The 26,330-nt window shown below is 49.8% G+C and overlaps 1 protein-coding gene across 4 annotated transcripts; it reads right to left on the reverse strand.

The window, feature by feature from the left end:
* Positions 1-1,130: 1,130 nt before the first annotated feature.
* On the reverse strand, positions 1,131-23,826 carry Wdr5 (WD repeat domain 5). Of its 4 annotated transcripts, none has more exons than XM_076569143.1 (14): positions 23,680-23,826; positions 19,975-20,143; positions 19,305-19,413; positions 18,944-19,017; positions 18,372-18,461; positions 18,134-18,223; positions 17,887-17,970; positions 12,959-13,014; positions 9,070-9,116; positions 5,676-5,751; positions 4,821-4,854; positions 4,418-4,492; positions 3,816-3,903; positions 1,131-2,890 (listed from the first exon to the last, which is right to left on the reverse strand). In XM_076569143.1, the coding sequence occupies exons 2-14, from the start codon at positions 20,053-20,055 to the stop codon at positions 2,790-2,792; spliced, it is 1,005 nt and encodes a 334-aa protein (XP_076425258.1). In that variant the 5' UTR covers positions 20,056-20,143; positions 23,680-23,826; the 3' UTR covers positions 1,131-2,789. The 4 variants fall into 4 exon arrangements, with proteins under 4 accessions (XP_076425258.1, XP_076425257.1, XP_042130994.1 ...); XM_076569142.1 differs by having other exon boundaries at positions 19,975-20,059; positions 23,680-23,791; XM_042275060.2 differs by lacking the exon at positions 23,680-23,826 and adding an exon at positions 23,241-23,334 and having other exon boundaries at positions 19,975-20,059.
* Positions 23,827-26,330: the final 2,504 nt, after the last annotated feature.

Below are 26,330 nucleotides of genomic sequence, written 5' to 3' on the forward strand. Positions count from 1 at the left end.
TGCCCCTGCCTTGTCAGCACACCCGTCCCTTCACTTGTGGAATATTTGTACACTGTATGAACATGTACTGCTGTGATTGCCGTAATAAAAAACTGAACAGCCAATAGCTAGGCAGGAGGTATAGGTGGGATTTCCAGAGAGAGAAAGGAAGAGGAGTCAAGGTATGCAGGAGACACCAGGAGACAAGGAGAGGAAAGAGGAGGGGCAAGATGGAAGAGGTAAGGTCATGTGATAAAATATAGACTAATATAAATGGGTTAAGTTATAAGAGCTAGTTAGGAACGAGCCTAGGCTATAGGCCAAACTTTCATAATAAGTCTGTTTCATTATTTGGGAGCTGGCTGGTGGGACATTCACTGGCATTGGAACCTACTTCTTCAGGACTCCAGCATATACAGAAGACCAGCTGAGACACCCAGCTTCGTGAGGCTGAGCAGCTACTAGATTCTTGGACTCTCCTTTCCCAACTAGCCATTGTTGGACTGTAGCCTGTCATTCCAATAAATTTCCATACATGTATGTTTGTGTGGAGAGAGATTCATTCCCTAAGTTCTGTGACTCTAGAGAACCTTAATACAGGCTGCTTTTCAGACTGGGTCTCACTATATAGCCCAGGCTAATCTTGACTATATCTGGTGTTGGGATTACAGGGTGACTCTCAACTGCAGACCTCCCGAGTTCATTATCTAAATGCTTACCACAAACATTCTTTGTGCATTCCCAGCAGCTTCCTGTTTCCTTCTCTTTGGAACTCATTAACTTAATAAAGCATGCATCACCTTGCCTGGTTAAAAATTTAAGAAATTCTTTTTTTCAAGACAGGGTTTCTCTGTGTAGCTCTGGCTGTCCTGGAACTTGCTCTGCAAACCAAGCTGACCTCAAACTCAGAGATCCGCCTGCCTCTGCCTCCCGAGTGCTGGGATTAAAGGTGTGTGCCACCACCGCCCGGCTAATTCTTATAGACTGTCAGTCAAGTGGCTGCTCAACAAGTAACAGGACTTGGCACCAAGCCTAGTGAAGAGTCTCCTCCCCAGGTGGGAGGAAACAATAGCTTGTCCTCTGACCTCCCGCATGCAACATATCTATATACACAAAATGAATTCCTTTAAAAGAAGTTATATGGGACAAAATTACAAGACATGAAAATCTTTTATTTCCAAAAAGAGAATGTATTTTTACATAAATCTACAACAGAGTTCAACTGTAGAAAAAATAAACTATACTTGGGGATACTGTGCTCAGCATGGCAAGCAAGCTCCCTCCCTCAGGAGGGGGCTGCACACCAGGCCACAGTTGGAAGGACCTCAACACCCCTCCAGAAACCCCACAGCAACATGCCCACAATGCTGACCAGAACCCAGGCACATCTATCCAATAGATGCCACAGGCCCCAGGACCCATGTCAGTGACAAGCCACCCTCTTTAATCCCATGTGCATATCGTCTCCCAAAAGCAGGGCACAGGAGTGTGTAGGAAGTACCTTTTCCAACATCTTTTAGGATTCTTGCCAGGATAGAGTGGCCAACAAAGGGCTGTCTAGACCATGAGCTGAGGACAGGTCCTCAGCAAAGTCAAAGCAGAGCAACCACAGACCAGGACAACCTGGGTTCATAGAGACCTGTTGGTTATGCAGGCTGTGGCAGCCAGAGCAAACCCAGAACCTCTCCAGAGCAATGCCTGTGCCTAGCAGCCTCACCCAACCATCTGGACCAGAAATATCCAGAGCCTCTGTGCTCTGTTACCATGGCAGGCCATCCTGGGTATAGCCAGCAGCTGTTAAAATGCCGTGCAGCTCTGAGCCTGGCCATCACCTCTTCCTAATCTTGGTCACACAGAAGCCAGGGAATAGAGGATCCATTTGGGGCAGGGACTGTGTGGCTGGTGGGTTTAGTGGCCAAGGGAGAAGGCTGTACTTGCTGGGATAAGCACCACAATGAGCCCCTCCCTCCTGCAGAGGTGACCTTGAGCCTCACCCACGATGGAGGACCAGAACCACCCCACATGATGCCTGTCCAAGATTTCCACTCTTTTTCAACTGAAGGTCTTCCTCTCAAACACTCAGTGCCCACAGAAGCCATTGGGAAAGAAGAGGCACAGCAAGGATCCATGTTCCCAGAGATCTTTCCAACCCCTGCCCTGGGGGAATTTTCTAAAAGCCAGGTGCAGATGAGCTCCCGTCTGAACTCAGGGCCACAGAGGGTCCAAACCCACCTTTTATTACAGTGTGTGTAGCTTACTGAGTGACACCAGTGACAAGAGGACACTGTGCAACCACTGAGAGGTCAGTGTTGACCTATCAACTCCGAAAATACAAAGGGACTTGACGCAGATACAACTTACAACCTTTCTATGTTTCCAGAAAGTCCTGGAAACACATTGGGTACTATTACAGGAAGGGAACGTGAACAAGCAGGCCAAGGCTGGAGGCAGGGAACGGGAATGGGGCTACAGGTCCTGCTCCAGTGTACACTGGGCAATACAATACCAAAAAGATACAGAACAATTACTGGGGAAAACAACCCATGACGAGTTGAACTCACTCTTGTAATAAAAAATTAAAAATCTGCTGCCTCTGAGCACAGAACAGACCAGGAACTCCCCAGGCAGGGACAGAATTGGCAAGAAATGTCACAGTGGCTATCAAGACTCGGTAGTGTGCACTCCCCTGACCCGACATCTTCAGAGAGGAGGTGCACCAGGCCTGTCACCTAGCCTGGCCCCACACCTCTGCCCCACATGTGTTTCTTGCCAATCCAGGCGGCTTCCTGAAGTCGTTATGGAGCCAGGACTTAGCAGTCACTCTTCCACAGTTTGATTGTTTTGTCATTCTCTAACGCTGCCGAGGCAATGATGTTCTCCGTCGGGTGACAAGCCGTGGAAATCACGACGTCTGAAAAAGAGTGAGTCAGGCACTCCAGGAGCAGTAGTCGCAACACACGCCTGCTGGCCTCAAGAGCACAGCAGCACCCCAGGGCTTTCGGGGAGTACTCAGAATGCCAGGAATTACAGTAACACGCCCCATAGCCTTCATCTGCTGGGCACAGGGAACTTCGTGGGTATCCAGCAGGGTCCTCATTCCTGTCTCCTGCCCTCCTCCCTGGTCCCAGGGCTGACCACTCCCATTGCCTCCTACCACCAACACAAACTTCATGAGATTGCTCTCCCTGAGCAAGAGGTAACCATACCCCTGGGCTGGGCACTTGAGGGCCACTGACTCTACCTGCTCCCTGGGTGCTCAGGAACCACAGCAAATATAACCAAGCTACTCCCAGATGAGGGCAACTGCTCTGTCAGAAAGAAGAGCTGCAGAGGGGCACATGCTATCCCTGCCCCACACAGAGAGTGGACAGGCAGGAACAGCTAGAAAAATGAGTGAGGTTACCCAGAACTACACCTCAGAATCAGGTGCTGGACTCAAAGCTGAGCTATGCCTAGGAAATGGAAAACCAGCATCCCTGAAAGGGGATGGAGCCTCCAGGAAACGCCGCTCATCGTGCAGGTTAGACACTGTCCATATTCACTTTTGGGTTGCAGTGCCAGCAGCTGTCAGTCTCCACATGCCTGGTCTCCAGTGAGGAAAACAAGCTACATTCCCAGGAGGCCTAGATATGAGTCAACATCTATAACCAACCAGGCCCAGGACCCCAGACGAGAGCCCTTGATGTTGCTTCCAAGCTAGTTGAATGCCCTCTCAGGCCTGCAGGGATGGGATGGCAGGCAGAACAGAGTAGCAATTCCTGCCTGTGTGCCCCTAAACTGCAGAGACAACCAAGCATTCGGAGGACTGAGAGACTCCCCTGGGTGGCTCCACCCACCTGTGTGACCCTGCAACTTCTGCACAATCTCCTTGGTTTGCAGATTCCAGATATACACCAGGTTATCTTCAGAACCAGACACGATCCACTGCAGCAGCACAGCAGGCAGCCAGCAAGGACAGGCAAGACACCAGTAAGTTATGTGTTGAGTAGGGAGCAACAGGCAAGCTGCCTGGCACCACTCTGACCCCTTGTTCCTTCAACTTGGGGACATGCCAAATGCCTCCCATGCCACCCCTCGGTGAGTCTGAGTTTCTATCCAGTCACCACTTGCTCTTAGATCTTCAACCAGATTCAAGGGCAAGACACCACAGTTCCATCCAGGAGGGGATGTATGGGTTTGCTCCATAGGCTCAGGGAAGCTTCATAAAGACATGAAGCCAGGCTGGAGAGATGGCTCAGAGGTTAAGAGCGCTGACTGCTCTTCCAGAGGTCCTGGGTTCAATTCCCAGCAACCACATGGTGACTCACAACCATCTGTAATGATATGGTGCCCTCTTCTGGCCTGCAGTCATACATAAAAACCAGACATGAAGCCACCTTCATGGGTGGCTTCTCAGGAGAGAACTGGCAGGGGAAGAGCAGCTCAGTGGAAGACTCACCTTCCCACCTGTCACGGAGAAGTTGGCAAATATGCAGTACTTCTCATTCTTGTGGCCAGTGTACGTCTTCAGGCACTGAAAAGGTGGGTGTGCATTGTTAGCTCTGTGGTCCTCTTTCATTCCAGAGGATTCCAAGTTCTGGGCACGCATATCCAACTACTGCCTAAATATATTCTGAAAATATTCTAGACACATACAATGACAGAGCCATAGGCCCCAACTTTGACCTGCAGACTAGCCATTCACACAACACCATGTCTTTAAAGGCAGTTGTACCAAACTTGCTTAAAAAGAAGACGGCTCTTAGTCTCTTCTGCTTCAACTCCTGGGTCTGCTGCACCACCCTCAACCTGTTACCTGGGGCTGGTACACAGGCCAGGCCCTCCGAGTGCCTGAAGCTCACCTTCCCCTTGCTGTAGTCCCACAGCTTCAGCGTGCTGAAAGAGAGAGAGCGGGAGTGAGGGGCAGCTCATCTTTAGCCATTCTCAGCCTCTGATGCCACCATTTCCCAACAACCATGGGTGTCAGGACGTTCAGCCACTCCATGACACACAAGAGCAAACATAAGGAACCTAGTACTTGTAGTTTCAAAGACAGACTGAAGAGGTTGCAGGCTATCTTCCCAAAACCAGTGGCTGGCCACAAGCAGAATGTGGAAAACCTCCAGAAACATCCAGGACAAACTTCATGATAAGCATCTTCTGCTCGTCCTTGGGACAAAGTTCATGCCAACCATGGGGAGAAGTGGTAGGCTAACCAGGATAATGCCAATCAAGCAGCTCTCAGAAGGGGTGACCAGGCAGGGTTCCTTTAAGACTTTATACAGTGTGCCAGCTTAAATGAGCACCTAGAAAGGGGTCAGCATGTGTGACAGTGAGATTCTGCTACATGAAGGTGCTCAGAGACTGAGAAGTGCTTTAAAGCCAGCCTCACCTGTGTGAGGCCATGGGCTCCAGCCCTGCACTGAAGGCAAACAAACCAAAAGTCAAGATCTCAGAGGCCCAGGAAGGCCTTCAGAGGTCACCTGTCCTGCGTCACCTCTGTGTAGAAAATCTGCCTTGCAGAAACAGCCTAGACCTCAAATCCTTCTCATATTAGAACTAGCTGGAGTGGACAGTCAGCCTTTCTTCTGCTCCTCAGCCCACAGTCCAGGGCTGAGCTCTAATGCACAAATGTAAAAGCCCTAACTAGGCTACTGGAAGAACACAACACAACAGGAGAGGAACTCCACCAATGAAGGCTGTGTTAAAGCACTCACTTGTCCAAAGTTGCAGCCAGGATGTATTTGCCATTTGGAGAGAACTTCACGAAGGACACTGGAGGATTGTCATCATCTACACAGAACAAAGACAGGCTGACTCTTGGCAGAGTAGAGAGGCAGGACAGCTCCCCATCACCCATGCAGGACATCTGTGTGAGGCCCCTGCCACCTGTACTATTACCATGACCTTGAAGGCCCTCCAAGAGCCTGACATTCCATCTCCCATCACCTTCCTGGTCATTCACATTAAGGCTTCACCCCAGTGCCCTGCCAATACAAGGCTTCACCACTTGTGAAAGGAGACCCAAAGCTCCCCAGCAGAGCTGAACGGACCCCCTGGAGAAAGCCGCCTGGCCTAGGGTAGTCCTATAGACACCCTTTCTTCAGTCAAGCAAGGCCTCCTTTCATCATGGTCGCGCCTCTGCCTGCTGAAGACCAGGCTGCTGACTTTAGCCTCAGCTTTTGGTAAGGAGAGGTAGGGGGACTGCTGCACTGCTGAAGAGCCAGGCCTCCTAGAACTGCCCACATAAAAGCTGCTTTCCAAGGCACAACGATGCCATATCCTCCTTCATAGTGGAAGGGTGAGAAGGGGTGTGTCCTGGGGTGTGCCTGCCTGGCCAGCCAAGGAAGCCTACCAGGCCCTAAGGTGTGCATACAAAGACGGCTGCATCCTGACACACGCATTACCACAGGGGGTTCGCAGGGGGACTGATTCCTTGGGACTGGTCACACACACTGAAAGGGACACGAGAGAGTGAGGCCAGATAAGGCCATTAATTCAGTCTCAGTCAACATGGAACAGTACCTGTGCTCCTTACCCAGGTCACCTCTGAAACAGATCCCTGGAGAAACATCACTGACCTGTGCTGAGTAAGTCCTAATCATAATCTTAATTTCTAGCCAAGCGGTGGTGGCGCACGCCTTTAATCCCAGCACCAGGGAGGCAGAGGCAGGCAAATCACTGAGTTTGGGGCCAGCCTGGTCTACAGAATAAGTTCCAGGACAGCCAGGGATAAACAGAAAAACAGTCTTGAAATACACCCTCTGCCAAAAAAAAAAAAAAAAGAATCAGTTTCTTAACCTGAAGAGACATGGGGAAAAGAAACAGACCTTGGCCCAAATAGGCCTGCCTATCTCAGTTTAGGGCTTACCGCCCAGATTTAAATCCTGGCCCTGTACCTGGCTGCCCACCACAGACCAAAGTTTAGCCAACAAGTGATATAAAATATTCTACAAGTTTCAAAACCCAGGGCTGTTAATATATAGGGAGGTGCTCAGTCTTACTGCAACTTGATATGCCATGTTTTATTGATACTCATAGGAGACCTGTCCTTTTCTGGATGGAGACATAAGAGGGGGGGGAATAGGAGAGAGTGACTGAGAGGAGAGGACTGGGGAGGGGAGAGGCTACAGCCAGGATATAAAATAAATTTAAAACAAACAAAAATCTTGAAAAACAAAAACAAAAACCCAGGGCTGGCGATACAAATCACACACTTGCTGCACAGGCCTGACAACCTGAGTTCAGAACCCATAGTAGGAAAAGAGATCGAACTCCTGAAAGCTGTCCCCGACCTCCACATATGTGCCACGAAACACACATGTGTTGCATGTGTGTACTGGGGGGTGCAGGGGTTGTGGGCACACAATACAGGTTTTTTGTTTGTTTTTTTAAAGCACAGAATTTGCTGGGCATAGTACTGCACACCTTTAATCCCAGCACTCCAGAAGCAGGTGGATCTCTATGAGTTCACAACCAGCTTGGTCTACAAAGCAAGCTCTAGGCCAGCCAGAGCTACACAGTTGAGACCCTGTCACAAAAACAAACAAACAAACAAGCCCACAACCCCACAAAACCAAACAGAATTTGACTGTTCCCTAGAACAACTGCTGAAGGTAAGTGAGTGCAGTTAACTCTAGCATTCTCCACCCTGGGGCAGCCTCTTCAAGCTGCCTATGATGGCTGCACCTAAACTGGATGCGTACCTGCAGTACAGCAGTGCCCAACAGTGCAGTACAGCAACCGCCTCCTGGCATGTTACGTTCATACACCCAGTATTTTAAACCACCTCAAGATTTAAACCATAGGAAGAAGTGCACAGTCACATGCAAATGCTGCATCATCTCAAACAAAGGACCTGAGCATCTGAACCTTGGGATCTATAAGGTCCCTCTCCCACAGACACCAAAGGATGACTGGGCTTGCTATGCAGCTTTCCAGCTAGTTGACCTCTTTACCTAAGATGCTACCCTGTGAACCAAGGATAATACCCTTGCCCACAGGGTAGCAGATGGTTACACAAAGCACTAGGTATTTGTTGCAGTATCTGCTGCATGACTTAGCACCAGAGAGGTCCCTGGTAGATGGCTGGGAGTGGCAGGGACAGGACAACCTTACTACCAGACATCTGTGACTGCTCTGAGAAATCAGGAAGCCAAGGGTGGCCCCACACAGCAAGAAAAGCATAAAAGCCATTATCCCAGGGTGAACTGTGTCCTCAAACTCATGAAGCCCACCTAGAGCTACAGCAAGGGGCTGTTTTGGAGAGAACATCACACATGTGATGGTAGTGGTGGGGTGGGAAATGTGAGCATTCATTAAGAAGTTGAGCACAGAGAAACACAAGGGTGTACATGGCATCTGCAGGCCAGAGATGTCAGAAGCCATCCTGCCCATGCTTGTTGCTTGGCCACCTAACTCCAACTGAGAATGAGCTCCTGTCTTCTCTGCCAATTCAGGCATTCTATCCAAGCAATCCGGCAGGCCAGAATGGCCACATTAGTTTTCCTAACAGCTTAGGGAGGTAGCAACTCATCACAACAGCCTAGCTACCCCCAAAGGTGGACAGACAAAAAATGGCCTGCCAACCCTTCACATTGCTGACCTAAAGTTCTGAACTCCAGCCAAGCCAAGTAACACCCTTCCAACACCCCACCTACCCACCCACCCACCTGTGAGCTCAGGCCTGTCCTGCTCCCAACATTCTGCCTACCCTGCAGTACCCTAGTAGGTGAGCATGTATCCCCAACTCCAGGGAGGAAGGGGCCAGGGGCAGGCTGAGGCTGATGAGCACAGGTGGAAAGTGCAGGGCCCTAAATAGCTATGAAGGACATTATTCAACAATGTAAAGCACTCCTAGGATCCCATGTGAGCATGAGAGATTTGGTGGGGGGAGGAAGTTCCATGGGCAGCTTTATTAGTCAGTAAGGACGACAGGGTGGACATACCATGAGCCCTCCAGAGCAAGGAGGCGCAGGACAGAAGGGAAAGATGACTTCTTGAAAACAGATACTCTATAAGGACCACCAGGACATGGCAGGCCGGGGAAAACCTGCCCTACCCTCCTCTACCCACCTCCACACCCCCCACTAGACAGAACAGAGCACTCACCTATGAGCGTCTTCAGACACTGGCCAGAGGCAGTGTCCCAGATGCGGCTGTCAAGCAAGAATAGAATATGTGAGAATACAGACTGCTGTGAGTGCTGTCACCAGGCCCACCGAGCTCTGGGAGGGCACTTCTCCAATTCCCACAGCACCGCACTGCACACAACAATTACTCTCTGTCTCTAGAGACTGAGCAAAAACTACATGTGCACACATGGGTGGGCTTCATCTGACCCAGAATGTCTCCCAACCTGGCATAAAGGACACCTGTCCTCTAGGCAGGATTACAGAGAAACCCTGTCTCAAAAAAAAAAAAAGCCAAGCAGTAGTAGTGGACTCCTTTAATCCCACTTTAATCCCAGCACTCTGGTGGCAGAGGCAGGTAGATCTTTGAGGCCAACCTGGTCTACAGAATGAATTCTGGGACAGCCAGGGCTATACAGAGAAACCCTGTCTTGAAAAACCAAAACCAAACAAAAAAAGATGCCTGTCCTCTCTACATTCTAATTTAAGGGCCACCAATGGCCAGTGTATCCCACAGAGGGCTGAGCTGTTACAAAATAAAGACTGTAGCATTTCCTGGATATCCCCACAGGTTTATGACAAGGAACCTGTTCAGATCACCATCCCAGAGAGGATATGCCAGGCTTTGACATGGTTGCAGATACAAAGGTCTATGACTTTTGCTAACAATCCACACTTCTTCAGCAGCACCCTGAAGCAGGGACACTGGCTCTTTGCTAGGCTTCTTCCCAATCAGATCCCCCCCATGCTCTCACTGAATCTAAATCTTACCCAGGCCAGGCCCCATATACCATTCCCCAAAGTGAGGCAATCCCCAACACACCCACATGCAGCCTCTCCACATCTCCTCCAAGTCTCCACTCTTGGGACAAGCTAGTCTGGTCTAGAAGCAAGAGCCCTTTCTCCCCCTCTGCTCAGTCCTCTCAGCACACGCACATGCCCGGTGACACTTCTCTGCAGGCACTTTTTTATTTTTTGATCCTCATCCCCAGATGACAGATGTAAGCTGCCACAACTGGAATCCTCTGTGGATTTCTTTTTTGCGAGTCTCACTATGTACCTCTAGCTGGCCTTGAACTCACAAAGATCTGCCTCCTCAGTGCTGGGATTAAAGGCTTAAAGGCATGCACTACCTGCTGGCCTCTTTTAATTCGCTTTTGTACAATAGCAAAAACATTCTGAAACCCAACCACCTACTGGCACACATGCTCAGAGTGACTGATGGTGACTTGTAACTCCATCCTGAACTCCCCAGGGTGTGTGCTCAAGCAGTCTCATTCTCCATGGCTCCTCCCCTTTCCTATCAAAGCATCCCTAAATATCCTAGCATTTAATTGTCAACAGAGCTCTTTTTCCATCATCTTCTTGGTTAACTCCAGGCCAAAAAAAACCAGTCACCTTAAAACCTGGTAAATGTGTGATAATCCCACAAATCAGACAGCAAGAGGCTGGGCAGCGCAGCTGACTCAGAAGGGGATCCTGGTCTGTCACTTACTAGCTGAGGGACAACTGTCAAGTATTTATGCTTACCTACACTTTCCAAGTGACAAATGAGGATGGCAAGAATTTGATACGGCAAGGGAAGGAGGACCACATAGGTGGCTTTTTAGTTTTTATTTGTGAGTGTCTGCATTTGAGTCCCAGGGCTACAAAAGGAGACCCTGTCTCTAATAAACTAATTGATTAATAATTTTTAAGATCCCAGGACCCCAAGAATAATCTCAGACTATTAACCACTTCCTCCGGCTCTCTTTAGGGTGTCTGCCTCCATCACATCTCCAGGGTCCACTTAGGAAAAGAGGGGTCAAGAGCAGTGCACTGCTGGTGCTCCTGTCCTCTCCGAACTCAGGGGACCACCTCCCTATTGCTCATCTTTACTTTTGAGTCCTAGGTTTTAGCTCTTTACCTATCAAACACGCCTTTCACAGTGGTTCCTACTTCTCTGCACTCCACCACCTTTTCTGTCTTCCTTTCTGACAGGTCTCACCATGCAGCCCTAATGTCTTCAAATCCTCAACTGTGCCAGCTTCTGCTCCCGAGTGCTGGGATGAGGGTGTGCTCCTTTCAACTTTCTAAGCTCCTTCTTGCCAGCTTCTTCAATAAACTGTTTCTAACTTTTTGGAAAGTTTCTTAAAGCCAAGTCTACACATGGTCTGATGCCTACCCCAGGTTCTAGGTCACTGTCGAGCACTAAAGGCTGGTCAACATACTCAGGTGCCAGGGGGGCAGGACACTTGGGGGGAAAGGGGCTCTGTGCCCCCAGACTTCTCTCTAGCATCGCTGCCACCTGGTATTATTCTCTGTGGCAAACAGAGGAATGGTCTCAATGGCTTTTACTTTGGCCACTAGTGACAAGCACAGGGCCCAGGACGGGGGGACTTTGTGCTATAGCACACCTAGGTAACCACAGCCCCAAATGCTATTACCATATTACTCTGGGCAGAGTAAGGTGCAGACAACAGCCAGGGCTCAGGTACTGATCTCCCATCAGCATCTCCAGCCTCATGAGGAGGCTGTGTGCTGATTGCAGACTAGCCTCTGGGGCTCCAGCCAACCCACTCTCACAGACCTGTGGTTCTCCTGTTACCATCTCCCCAACCTCCTGTGCTCTGGACTCATTCTGGAAAATTCAAGTTTCAAGTGTGCTTCCCCCTGAGGTCTTGGGGCTGCTCTGCCAATGACAGTGACAGCAGAGTAACACACACGGACTGGCAACACTGAAACAAGTCGTAGTGAACTGATCTTCCTTTGGAAAGAACTGTCTTTTTGCTAGAGTTTGTGCCACCCCAAAGAGAAAGAAAATGTTTAGTTCACATCACTCAATACTCTGTACATGTGCAGTAAACAAATAATATTGCCAAGTGGCTTCACTAAATCCCAGCCCAGCCCTGTTCAGTCAATGTGATGAAACTCAGGCTGAGCAACTGCAAGGCTCGGTTCCACCTGCAGCTCCACAAAAAATTAGTAAAATTTAAGCCACCGTCTCTGTTATGTCTAGATATCACTCTCTGCTTTTTGGTCACAGTACTGCTTGGGGACCCACAGGTTTCTAGTTCCTTTGGTTCACTCCAGGCCACACTGCCCTGTCCTATCTTCAAATCAGTTCTTGGCTGCACAGATGTCAGGCACCTGGCCCGCTCAAACACTTCCTTTTAGGTATCTTTAATTTTAGGTGTATTTAAATGCATCCAAGGTCTTTTTAACCTCAAAGCCATGGATGGCCTTTAGTGAGGGTATTCAGCCAGCCCATCAACCCTGCCATACACCAACAGCATGCTTCACTCACCCACACAAGACTCACTCTGTTCTCTATCAGCCTCTAGTTCTGCTCAACACAGAGTTATGATCTCCAACTCAGGGTACAACTAGCACTTTATTCCTAAGCCTGTCTGCCTCTTGTGACCTACACTCTCCCTTGTCTCCTAAAGAACCCTGAGCACTTCTACCCAGCAGTCAGGTCTACACTGCCATCCACTGCTGGAAGCTCTGCAGACCACGCCTCGGGCTTTTCCTCTTTCACACAATGGGATCTGGTGGTTCACCTGCTCAGAATCCATGGGATCTGTGGACAGGGCCACTATACTTCCTTTCTACAACTGTGAAATAGCACACTCAGGGGAATGCAAAGCTCACAGCTCTCACTCTGCCCTGGGTGGTCTCACCTCTCAGTCATCTCTACCACCTCCTTATAAAAGCTTTTCACCCACTGAACTATGTAACACACGTCTGTCAATGACCTGCAACCAGAGGGGCACAGACTTCTAGAATTTGAGGCATATGTCCCCTCTTTCTGCTGCACCACAGAGCTGGAACAACAGCACAATAGGCCATAAACAATTGTTCACTACATGAAGAAGACTATCACTTACCAGAGGCCATCGTAGCTACTGGAAACGATCAACGATCCATCACGGTTAAAATGAACCTACAAATCAGAGGAGGAAAAGAAGCTGACTTCCTAATCAGCAGCATGTGGCTCTGGATCCGAGTGGTATCCTGCCCACAGAACTCACCACATACCTTCCCTTTGGGTGCCCAACAAGGCCAATACAACTGGGGATGGGAGGGGGAACCACAACACCTTTCCCACCAGCAAAAAGCGAGACCTTCAAGTCAGGAGAGACAGCTGGTTTTCTGGAATGGTCCACAGGTGCTCTGGTGCTCACTCACTAAGCCTGAGTGTCTGATACCTAGATCACTGCCACACCAGATGCTCAATGGGACAGACCAGCCATGAGACTCAGGCCACTATGCAAATTTCACTGGGAGCCCCTTGGTGCCCTTAGGAGACTTTAGGCCCTCTTGTAACCGACTTAGTGTTTCCTTTTTATTTTTGAGACAGGGTCTTGTGAAGCTGTGGTTGACTCTGAACTCACTGCGTAGCTGTAGCTTTTACCCCTAATCTTCCTGCCTCTGCCAGCGCGGGGAGTACAGGCGTAGAACACCACGCCTATGCATGTGCCTATGCTTCTGCGATGCTGGTGATGGACCCAGGACTGTGGTGCAGGCTGGGCAAACACTGCCAACTGGGCTACTTCTCTAGCCCTGCTGAGTCTATCTCGGGAGTTTCTGTAACTTTCACTGAGTCTCTGGCAGGTGTGGCCAAAGACAAACCTTTTTACAGATGAACTCTCAATGTATGGTGTGGCAATAAGCTTAAGCAATACTCCAACTCAACTTCCTAAGGGCTAGGTTCACAGATATGTACAAAAACTTACAACCAACCTTCAGATTTCAGGGACTCTTGCCATCACAGACCTGACAGACCAAGCAGGACTCTACAGCACTGGAACCACAGAGGTCACTTTTTACTGCTGACAAGTATGTGCCAGATCCTGAACAGTCATTAACTGTAACTGTCAACCACTTAGATCTCCTTCCTTAATTCAAGATAATCCAACTACCCACATTCATTCCTATCTTTAATACACAAAACAGATTTTTAAGACATTAAGGGGGTAAGGAATTGATATGGGCACCTGACACTTATTTCCACACAGCTAATATGCAGCTAACACCTTGGAGAAAAGCAAGATAGCAAGCCCACATGGTACCCAGACCCACCCTGGACCAATTAACAGGACTATGCTAGAGGTGAGACACAGCAAATAGTTAAGGGTCCCATCAATACAATGACAACACACAGGCCAAGGCTGCAGCTAGGGAGAGAGTATAGGAAGAAGCTTCAGTTGAGGCTAGGCCTAAACCAAGGTGGTGAACTCTGAGGGGCATCCAAAGGGGCATTAATTAAATTTCCATTACCAGACCCACTAGCTCAAGTATCCTGTGAGTGTGAAAAGCTGTGCCAACAGACCCTCTCTTTGATAGAAGTGCTAAAAAAAAAAAGCTTTGAGGGTACCCAGACAAGTGTTGGCCCAAAGTGGGTCCCAGGAATATAGATGTACATAGATACCCAAGAGGCTCTTCTGAACCAGATAGTAACAACCAGACAGCAGTTAGGCGGTCCCAGTATCACTTAAAAGCAAAGCATGAGGAAGGGTGGGTTTTTCGAGACAAGGTTTCTCTGTGTAGCTTTGGTGCCTGTCCTGGATCTCACGCTGTAGACCAGGCTGGCCTCAAACTCACAGAGATCCACCTGCCTCTGCCTCCTGAGTGCTGGGATTAAAGGCGTGCCCCACCACTGCCCAGCAAAGGGTGGGTATTTAAACTGAAGGCCAAAGCTGAGTATGGCGGCCTATACCTTTAATCCCAGTATTGGGAAGGCAGGGGCTGGCAGCTATGAGTTTGAGGCCAGCCTGGTCTATCTATACAGCCAGTTCCCGCCCAGCCTGAGCTACATACTGAGACTCCGTCTCTAAATTACTTAACTAATTTTGTAAAGGGTGAGGAGGGCGGCACTGAAGAGATGACTCAGTAGACAAGAACCTTTGCGGCCCTTTCAGAAGACCCCGGTTTGGTCCAGCACACCCACATGTCGGTTCACAACCACCCAAAACTCCAGTCAGAGGAGCTGATGTCCTCTGACATTTGTGGGCACCAGGCACACACATGGTTCATATAAATGCAGAAGGAAACACTCATACACATCAAATTTAATAATCTACCCCCCCCCAAAAAAAAAAACCCAAAAAACAGAAGACCCCAGGGGGCAGAGTCCAGCTGACCCAGGGGCTGTTGGTCTGCTTCCTACGCCTGCTGCCTTCCTAAGTTCAACTTGCACAAAGCTCCTGTAGGAGACCAGATGGGACCTTCTTCCTGTCTCTTATAGCCATTCCTGACCCATATCCACACAGCTCTCTTTACTCACACCCCTCAAACTTACTTTCTTAGTAGTGTTCAGCTAACCCTCAGTACGGAAATGAGTTCAACCTCACTGTGCCCCTATGTAACCCCAGAGGGAGGGCAGCCAGCCCTAGTCAAGCTGGGCCTATGTGACAACACTGGTTACAGGAGCAGTGGCTCTAAGTCACGTGAGCTATGTGCACACCAGGACTGCATGATATGGGTGGTCTTGCTGAGCCAAAGGATAAAAGGCTTAAGACCCTAAACTAACAGAGCTTTAGTAAGCAAGTGTCAGTCCAGCCAGTCAACAGAATGCTGACACATGCTTATTCTGCCATCAGGCAGCTATGACACAGGACCCTTTGAGCCCTTGCTTTCTTGGGAACTGGAGAGTTAAGTCCAGGGCCTCAAGAATCCTAGGTGAATATCCTACAATGGAAGCTTTTGTCTCTCTGTAACACAAGTTGGCATCTAACTGAGCCATGTCTATAATTGGCACAATTTGGGCTGGGGACACAGCTCAATGGTAGAACACTTGCCTAGTGTGCACCAGTCCTGGGTTCAATACCCAGCACCAAGTAAACAAACAAACAAATAAATAGAAATCAACGAATGGTAGAACACTTGCCTAGTGTGCACCAGTCCTGGGTTCAATACCCAGAACCTAAATAAATAAATAGAAATCAATGAACCAATCAGGTGTGACGGCACACACCTATAATTCCAGCCTTTTGAAGATGGAGGCACGAGGAGCACAAGGTTAAGGTCATCCTCAGAAAGCCTCCTCGAGACCAGCTGGGCGGGAGGTGGGGGGGGGGGTACTCATCAATATCAATGAACTGTCTAGTTTGGCACTTGTCACTTGTTTTGTCCAGAACAGTAGCTGGCTAACACAAGAGCACAGACACCATGCGGGCTAGATTAGAGGGCCCTGGCATCAGCAGCTCACATCTGTTTTATGCCACCTGTGTGTGTGTGCTGGTTGGTTTTTGTCAATTTGACTCAAACCCTCTGGAAAGAGGGATCTTAATTGAGGACATGCCTCCATTAAGACTGGCCTGCAGAAAGTCTGCAGGGTGTTTTCTTGATTAATGATTGTAGGGCCTTAAGTGTAAGTGATGCCACCTTTATGCAGGTGGACCTGGCTTGTATAAAAAAGTAAAATGACCAAGCCACAAGAGCAAGACAGTAAGCAATGTTCCTCCATGGCCTATGTAACAGTTCCTGTATCCAGGTTCCTGCTCTAACTTCCTTCAATGATGGAACTGTGATAAGAAGTAATAGATGAAATATACCCCCGGGCAGGGGTGGGGCATGCCTTTATCTCCAGCACTCTGGAGGCAAAGTGTGGTGGTTTGAATGAAAATGGTACCCATAGGCTCAGGGGGTGGCACTACTCGGTGTGACCTTGTTGGAGGAAGTGTGTCACTGGGGGTGGGCTTTGAGGTTTCCAATGCTCAAGCCAACCCCAGTGTCACTCTCTTCCAGCTGCCTGCCCATCAGATATAGATTTCTCTGCTCCTTCTCCAGCACATCTGCCTGTATGCCACCATCCTTCCTGCCATGACAAACTTCTAAACTTGTCAGCCAGGCCCAACTAAATGTTTTCCTTATAAGAGTTGAGTTGGTCATGGTGCCTCTTCACAGCAATAGAAACCCTAACTAAGACTCAGAGACAGATGGATCTTTGTGAGTTCTAGGATAGCCAGAGCTACAGAGAAACCCTGTCCAAAAAAAAAAAAAAAAAAAAACAAAGACGAAATAACCTCTCTTCCTGTACTGGCTAGTTTTATGTCAACTTGACACAAGCTAGAGTCAGAGAGAAGGGAGCCTCAACTGAGAAAATGCCTCCATAACACTGAGCTGTAGGCAAGCCTGTAGGGCATTTCTTAGTTAGTGACTAATGATGGAGGAACCATTCCTGGGCTTGGTCCTGGGTTCTCTAAGAAAGCAGACTGAGCAAGCCATGAAAAGCAAGCCAGTTAGCAACACTCACTCTTCTGTGGCCTCTGCACCAGCTCCTGCCACCAGATTCCAGCTCTGCCTGAGTTCCTGTCTGACTCCCATCAATGGTGGACTATGATGGGCAAGTGTATGCAAAATAAACCCTTTCCTCCCCAATTTGCTTTTGGTCATGGTCTTTCATTATAGCAATAGTAAACCAAAACTAAGACACTCCCAGGTTGCTTTTGGTCACTGTGTTTTATCACAGCAACAGAAACCCTAGGATGCCACCACACCCACTAATTAAAGCTACTCTACTCAAAATTCTCTTGACCTGTGTTTAGTGCCCACTGCATGGCTCTCTGTTGTCCAAACACATTCCTTTACACTTAGCCACCCCTATCCTGTGAAAGCTCATTCCCTAACACCCCCTTAAAAATCTCTGGCCATCTACCTTCCAGCCCACAAAGTGTCCCATGGTGCTCCCCACTGTACCCCACCCACCCACCACAACACACAGAACAAAGAGATGTCTTGGCTTCTGGTCATCTGGATGCTATATGTGAGCAAATAAGTTCACTCATGTAGGGTACATGTCAGGAGGACTTACGGCTGAGACTGGGTCCGAATGGGCAGGCAAAGTCTTGAGGCACTTCCCTGTCTTCACGTCCCATATCCTCACACTTTCATCAAACTAAAGATGAGACAGGACGTTAAAGTGACTCTACAGGAACAGAGGAGCAGCAACAGTGTGGCTCCTGAGACCCAAAACCTGTCCCCACCCTGCCTACCCCACACCGAGCTCCAGTATGTGACACCACACACACCACCCTCGGAGGAGAGACCCACGCACTTACAGACCCTGAGACGATGAGGTTGGACTGGGGGTTGAAGTTGCAGCAGAAGACATAGTTACTGTGGCCCTTCAGGGTCTTCAGACACTTTCCCTAGAGAAATCACAGCACAGCAAGCTCCGTGATTCCCAGGGGCTATATCCCCAGATATAAGCCTGTACTTCCCAGCACATCTAAAGACCTCCCCAAAACCAACGCATCTCAACTACAGGTAACCCCTGGGAAGACCAGTGTCACTTACAGAACTCACGTCCCATATCTTCAACGTTTTATCATCAGAGGCAGACACGAGGAGGTTAGAATCTGACGACCAAGCTACATCAGATATTCCCTTGGGAAAGAAAAAACAGTTGGTTACCACCATGTAGATCAAATCCAAATGAACAGTTAAAGGATCAGCCCCACCTAACTATGCACCATGCCCTCAGGAAATCTTCTAGACAGCATTAGCAAAAGGCCACTACTCTCAGCTCTGCCAGGCTTCCTAGACTCCCTCACCTATGGAGGCCCAAAGTGCTTGCACTAAAAATATAAAGCAGCCAGGTGTGGTAGTGCAAGCCTGATTCTGAGGCAGGATGACTGCAGTTCCACACCAGCCTGGACTACAGAGTAAGACCCTGTACCCATCAGCCTTGAAGACAGGCCCGACAAGCTGGGTCATGGTGGTGCCCACCTTGTAGTCCCTGCACTCATGAGGCCAAAACAGGCCGATCTCTGAGTTCAAGGCCAGCCTGGTCTACAGAGTAAGTTTCAGGAGAGACAGGTCAATTAGCCTTCTGACTTAACAGCCAATGCACCTCACAGGAAACCTACCAGCTTGTGACCGGATATGGTTTTCTCGAACTTTCCGTCATATGCTCCCCATATTTTAATGAGTTTATCAGCAGCTGAAAGAATTGAAAAGGAGCTGGAGTTAGAAAAGGTAGCTAGCTATTCCCCTAAAATACAGGGGCTAGGTCACTCAGTGAACTAAGTGTGGAAGTGTGGGCCCCACCCCCTCCCACCCCTTCACTGTACAGTGGCAATACATACGAAAAAGCAATTACATTCTGAATGCTAACAAACCTACACACCTATGGAAGCAGTAAGAAGGAACAGTCGGCCTTCCCCGCCCCCTCAGCTAAAGTTCACACAGCCTTTCCATCAGCCAGAGGACTGAAGGATAGATACTCACATGAACTTGCCAGCCACTCCCCATTGGGGCTGAACTTGACAGAGGATACAGCCTTTGTGTGGCCAGCCAGGGTGAACTTCAGAGCATAGTTTGGCTTAACAGGTGTGGGCTGTGGGAGACAGTACAACTTAGCCAGAGGCAACTATCATCACCCAGTCATCTCACTTGATGCCCAAAGAGTAATTAAGTATTAGCTGGTTCCAAACTCGCACACTAGAACTTACTACCTTATCTGATGTCACCCTTCACTGTCAGTGTGCGCCTATCACTCTCTTCAAAGCCCCTACTTCCTCTGGAGTCCCCACCTCAGCACACCAAGAATTTGTAATTTTCTGGCCAAGTGTGGTGGTGTATGTCTTTAAATTAATCCCAGCACATGAAGGGGAGAGGGAGACAGAGGCAGGCATATCTGTATGAGTTCAAGACTAGCCTGGTCTGCATGTTAAGTTCCTCACCAGCCTCAAAGCAAACTGTACTTTTTGTTAAACCCCATCCCCACCACCTTAGGTCTGGGAATGGCACCTAACAGCCTGCTATGTGTGACCACTGCTGTGTGATTGGAACTCACACTGGCAGCATACCTTAAGGGGCAGAGCAGCCTGGACTAACGAAATAACATCCCTAAGAACTTCTCCAGCCTGTCTGCCACAGTGGTCCCTGTGGTACATACCTTGCTCTGTGTGGCTGATGAGGAAGGGGTGGGCTGTGCTCTTGCAGCCTCTGTCTCTGGCTTCTTCTCCTCCGTGGCCATGGCTCTGAAGCCCACCAAGCAGGACACAGTGAAGGGGAAGTCACAGTGGAAGAGGCTGTCAGCTAAATCGTACTCTACAGTATGGGGCCTATAAATAAATCCTTTCTTTAAAAAAGGTAACTGGGAGGGGACTGGATGCTGTTCCAGAGGACCTGAGTTTGATTCTCACTAGTGGGCTTACAACCATCTCTAAGTCCAGTTCAGAGAATCTGACGCCCTCTTCTGGCCTCTACAGGGACTACATGCATGTGGTATGCAGACATACACGCAGGTAAAAAGACAAAACATACACACACATAAAATAAATTTGGCTAGGCATGGTGACACACGCCTTTAATCCCAGCACTTGGGAGGCAGAGGCAGGTGGATCTCTGAGTTTGAGGCCAGCCTGGGCTACAGAGTGAATTCCAGGACAACCAGGGCTATACAGAGAAACCCCATTTCAAAACAACAAAAAGGTTGTTGAGGCTGAGCTGCAATAACTCATTGAGAGAGCATTCACCTAACATGCATAAGACCACCACGCCCGAATAACAAAAAGCAGTGATTCTCAGGAAAAAGGGTAAAAGGGAGAAACACGAGCACTACATTGAACCCTGCAGCAAATTAGCTGCTCCAAGCTGGGGATCATAGTTGTCACCCTACCCCAAGGCAGAAACTTCAGATGCTCTGCATGATGACCTGCTCTTGATCCCTTTGTGAGCCTAAGAAAAAAACTTGACCCTCAAGAAGGCTTCCCACTGCAGTATCCAGATGTGTGCAGGCATGTGAGCTTTAACTTCAAAGTGTCTTAGACAGTTTTAAAAAGGCTTTCTGACAGAAACTGATAGGCCAAGTGACAGGAGGTGGACCTTCTGTGCAGAAGTTTGGGGGCTTATCCTAAAATACACCTAAGGAATTTGATCATGAAAACATAGCAGTATGACCTCAGTGGCCACCACCTCATCAGTGGCTCCCTGAGACCTCACAGGCTGCAGGTGCAAAGCTGCTTTCTAGAATGCTAAGAGCTAACAGAGCTCAAGGACTCAGTGCACACAATACTACAAAAGAGGTGCAGGAGTAAACCAGAGTGGCCACTGCCTCCATAGGTGTATTTTAGGATAAGCCCCCAAACTTCTGCACAGGTTTCCTCTGGAGGAGCGGCAGGACGGAACAGCAGCGAAACTGCAAACTACATGCATGCTGCAGTGCAGAGGGAAGTAACTATTCCAGTCAGCTTGACAGCACTCAGCCTGAAACGTGTGCGCCTGCAACAGCTAATTCCATCGCAGCAATAGGTCCCATCACCTGAATGCATCGCACAAAGCACACCACGGGACTGGGAAATGAGTACTCCTCAAAGGAGAGCTACCAACACATGCTTACAAATGTCACTGGCCATGGATTCCTCGGTCATCAATGTAAGGAGGAAGCAGGATGTAAATTCCAGCTTTGAGATTAACCCTGAAACCTCACACAGACCTCATATAAGACTAAGACAAATGAAAGATTTAAAAAAAAAAAAAAAAAAGGGCGGTGGTGGCGCACACCTTTAATCCCAGCACTTGGGAGGCAGAGGCAGGCGGATCTCTTGAGTTCGAGGCCAGCCTGGGCTACAAAGTGAGTTCCAGGCAAGGCGCAAAGCTACACAGAGAAACCCTGCCTCAAAAAAAATCAAACCATGTCTCAAAGTCTTCAATCCGCCGGGCGGTGGTGGCGCACGCCTTTAATCCCAGCACTCCAGCACTCGAGAGGCAGAGGCAGGCGGATCTCTGTGAGTTCGAGGCCAGCCTGGGCTACCAAGTGAGTTCCAGGAAAGGTGCAAAGCTACACAGGAGAAACCCTGTCTCGGAAAAAAAAAAAAAAAAAGTCTTCAATCCTAGAGGAAGGAACAGTAACAACACCCACCACACAGGGCACAGGTGCAGCCAAGCTGTTTTACCTGCAGCCAGCTCCATCAAGGTCATATCCTGCTGTAGCTCAAGTCCAGGTGCAAGGATTGGAGGAGAGTAGGTCCCATAGGCCTCTCCAGGGAACAAAGCCCTGGTGCCCAGGAAATACCAGCTGCTTGGTGTTTTTAGCTTTTCAGAGACAGGCTCTAGCTATGTACCTGATATTCAAAAACCTCCTGTGTTAGCCTCTGAATACAGTTGGTCTAACAAACATATATCAACTACCAGGCCTGACCTGGAGCTTATTCTTAATGCAAATTTGGCCATACCATGGGTTCCCACAGCCACCACTTTTGTTGACCACACAGGTACCAGGAGGAGCTGAGGAGGCTGGTCCCTTTCAAAGACCAGCACATCTCCCTACCCAAGTTAAAGGAGAGGGCAACAGTGCAGGGCAAGTCTCTCGGGAGGGAAGGCTCTGGAACTAAGCAGCTTCTTTTCGCTTATAAGGAGATCCACCTAACAGTGAATGGATTACCTTGCAAACAAGTGTGCACCAGCACCACCCTCCCCACCCCGGAACGCCCCAGGGACAGGATCTCCCTTCAAGATGCCAAATATTAACATGTGAAAGCATCACGCTGGGCATGGTGGGGCGCACCCTTTAGCCCACATTTGGGAGGCAGAGGCAGGAGGATCTCCGAGTTCAAGGCCAGCCTGGTCTACAGAGTGGGTTCCAGAACAGCCAGGGTTACACAGAGAAACCCCACCTGGGGGGGGGGGCCACCCCCCACATCAACTTTAGCCAGTCAGCCTCACAGCATTCAGGAGGCAGAGGCTCAGGAGTTCAAAGCAGTTACAAGTGAAGCCAGCATCTACATGAGAAATCACCAATTTCCGATTCCACTGGGTGGAGTCCTAGACAGAGAGTGTCCAGGTGTTCAGGTTTTAAGCCTACAGGAAAGCTGGATTGAGGGAGGACAGCTGAGAGGGAGGGAGGGATGTTAAACAGGATACTCGGCAGGAGGTTTAGGGCTGCCCTCCACCCCCCACAAAGGAGGTGGTCAACTGACACACCTTTATACTAGAGCGAGCCTAACCACGGAAGGGCAGAGGCCACCACTCTCCCTCCAATCAAATGCAGATTCCTGGATGTCACCCCAGACACTGAGTGCCCAAGTGTGGAGAGACACGCTGTTTCAGTCCCTCAGGTGATTGCAGTTGGTCAACCCAACAAAGAGCTCCAACCCATCCTTCTCCGGGTTCCTGGATACCCTGGTCCCAACAGCCCCAGCTTCACACCACTGTGCTCACCTGCCTGGCTGATCCAGACAATGCTTACAAAGCCCCTGACCAGAGGGAGGCCTAGTCAGGTAGAAACTTGCACTGGAACTCACTCAGGTGAAGGCTGTGCTGGCGACACAAGAGAGGCGCCAAGTGGCCAAGGAAACCTGGGGAATACTGGCTGGTTGTCCCCGACCAGAGACCGTGAATCCCACGCCCAGTGACGCCGGCCCGAGGTGGGCTTCGCGGAGCTCGCACAGCTGAGGGTCAGGGAGCCCAGCGGGGGGTGCCGTGGGAGGAGCGGGCCGTGACGACCACAAGGGGCGGTGGGGTCGGAGCGCGGACGCAGAGGCGGCGCCGGGCCCGGCCCGAGGCCCCTGGAACACGTGCGGCGCTGCGGATCCCGGAGCCCGCGGTCCCTCGTGGCCACCGCCCGCCTCGCGCCCACAGGGCCGCCTCACCCTCTTACCTGCCGGGGCCGCGGCGGCGGGGCCGGGCGCTCGGGCGTCGCGTCGGCTGGCCCTGCGCGCGAGAGCAGACGAGCTCCTGGACTAGGCGGCAGCAGCGCGGTAGGCGGGCGGCAGTGCGCGTGCGCGAGGGGGCAGGGCAACGGGCGGCGACGAGGGTCAGAAAAATTAGAGGAGGCGGAGTGCCTTAAAGGGGCCGCCTGTGGCTCTCGCTTCCTGTTTGACAGCTACGGGCATTCATTCAGTAAAGGATGGGAGAGAATGTGCTTATGTGGCTCCCCTGTTGTCCCAGGCTCTGTCGCCAAGCTGATGGTTACAGCTCGGCTGGCCTGGCCTGTGCCTGCACTGGGGTCTTGGGAACCCTCTCGGTGCCACTGGTGGACGTCCACGAGGTCCGGAAGTCCGGAGCTCCTGCAGCCTCCCCAACTTACCGCAGGGCGGGAGATTCCTGCCGCTGCCAGCCACAGCTCAAGTTGGACACGCTTGCCTCTCCTCTGAGCTGGGCAACAAGGAGGCTGTGCTGAGCAGTCCCATACTCAGAAAAAGGTCTTAGAAACTATCGCGGCGGGGAGAGCTCTGCAGCAGTGTCCAGGGAAGGCAGGAAAAGGGGAAGCCTACATGCTGACAAGAGATGAGCTACCTGACATAGAAGATAAACAAGAATGTGGTCACAAAAGGCAAGTGTCCCTAATACAGGGGCTCTACGTCCTCTCGCTATGCATGCATCTGGAACCACTGCACCATTCAGTTGCCCCCTAGCTTAGGTGCCCAGAGTTCACATTCCAGGCAGCCGCAGCACCCACTACAATCTGGCTCCGGTTTAAAGACTCTATCTTCATTTGGGAGGCAGAGGCAGGAGGATCTTTGTGAGTTCGAGGCCAGCCTGGTCTACAGAGCAAGATCCAGGAAAGGCGCAAAGCTACACAGAGAAACCTTGTCTCGAAAAACAAACAAACAAAAAAAAAAATCTATCTTCACTATAATCCTCATTTTCACAAGACAGCTCCTGGCAGGCAGGCAGGCTGCCCTGAAGTAAGCAAAGTATTCACAGCCCTCTCTCCTGTAGGCCTCCTCTACTCCTGTCACAAATGGAGGAAAGACCCAGAGAGGACACAGGGACATAAGGAGAACCTGGAGCTAGGCTGCACCTTCTCACCTCACTGTCTAACACACATAGTCTTAGAATCTTGGAGGTGTCCATGGCCTGTGCAGCCTCTTATCTTTCAATGTGGGAATATCAAGTATAATACAGGGACCTGTGCAAAGGGACTGAGCCTTTGAAGCTGAGAATGTGTGTGGTTGCCATAGCTACAGGAGTGAGAGAAGACTGGCAATTGGCCTAGAATCCCCTTCCAAAGAGGGCACAGAAACAGCTCCCGTGGAACTGTGTGTCTAAGAGGCCCACAGCCTCTAATCCCAGCACTGGGAAGCCAGAGGCAAGCAGAACTCTGTGAGTTCGAGGTCAGCTTGATCTACATGGTGAGTTCCGGGACAGCCAGGTCTACATAGAGAAACTCTGTCTCAAAAACCTAAAAAACAGGGAGGGGGAAAAGTACTGTAAGCTAAGGCTGGGGAGATAACCCAGCTGGTAGTGCTTGCCTAGCATTTGAAAAACCACCGTGTTCAATCCCTAGCACCACATAAAGTGGGGGTGGTGGTGCATACCTGTCTCCCAGCACTCAGAGGTGGAGACAAGCAGATCAGAAGTTCAAGGCCAGCCTTGACTACACAGAGAGTTCAGGACCAATCTGGGCTACATGAAATCGTGTCTCCATCCTCCTCCTCCTCTCTGCTTTGCGGAGTGAGAATGAGGACCACAGAAGAGGGAAAATATTAGAGACTGTTGAATCACAATAACTAGGCTTTGACCAGGGATGAATTGGTAAAACTGCTTCAGGGAGCAATGCTTTTTTTTTTTTTAAGATTTATTTATTATGTATTATTTTTATATGCTGGTGTGTGTGTACCTGCATGAGTTTATATGCATCACATGTCTACACGAGCCAGCAGAAGCCAGAAGAGAGTGATGGGTTCCCTGGAACGGGAGTTGCATGTTGTTCCCAACCTGAAATGTGGGTGCTGGGAATAGAACCAATTCTTCTACAAGAGCAGCAAGTGTTCCTAACTTCTGATCCATCTCCTTAGCCCCCTAGCAATTCTTATAAATACACCATTTCTAGGAAGTTCCTCTCCCTTCCCACTCGAAGCTCTCCTACCAGCCAAGCAAACTCCCAACAGCCAGTATCCACTTGGATTTGCCATCTTGATCCCCAGATAAATGAGTGTTGCAGCTGTGTCTCCAAGCGGCTAGTTCCTTCTGCCCAGTAACATCTTCTTTCACTGCAGGTCCTGCCTCAGTGTCCCCTGGGCCTGGCTGTGGTGGGTCAGAAGTCTCACACAGCAGTCTTGGCAGTTGGCAAGGAAAAGGATAAGAAGGGGTGACATCTAGTAAATACTGAATACTTCTATCCCCCTCCTATAAATGGATGGGCGAGTGTACGATGGATATCTAGACAGATGATTTTGTGTTTGGGTGTGTGATAGATAGCTGGATAGATAGCAGATTAAGTGTCTAGATGGATGGATTAGTGGACAAATGGGAGCCTAGATGGATGGATGGGAAGATGGATGAATGGGTATCTGGATAGATGGA

Source organism: Peromyscus maniculatus, chromosome 4 (assembly GCF_049852395.1).
Source record: "Peromyscus maniculatus bairdii isolate BWxNUB_F1_BW_parent chromosome 4, HU_Pman_BW_mat_3.1, whole genome shotgun sequence".
NCBI classification, from domain to species: Eukaryota; Metazoa; Chordata; class Mammalia; order Rodentia; family Cricetidae; genus Peromyscus; species Peromyscus maniculatus.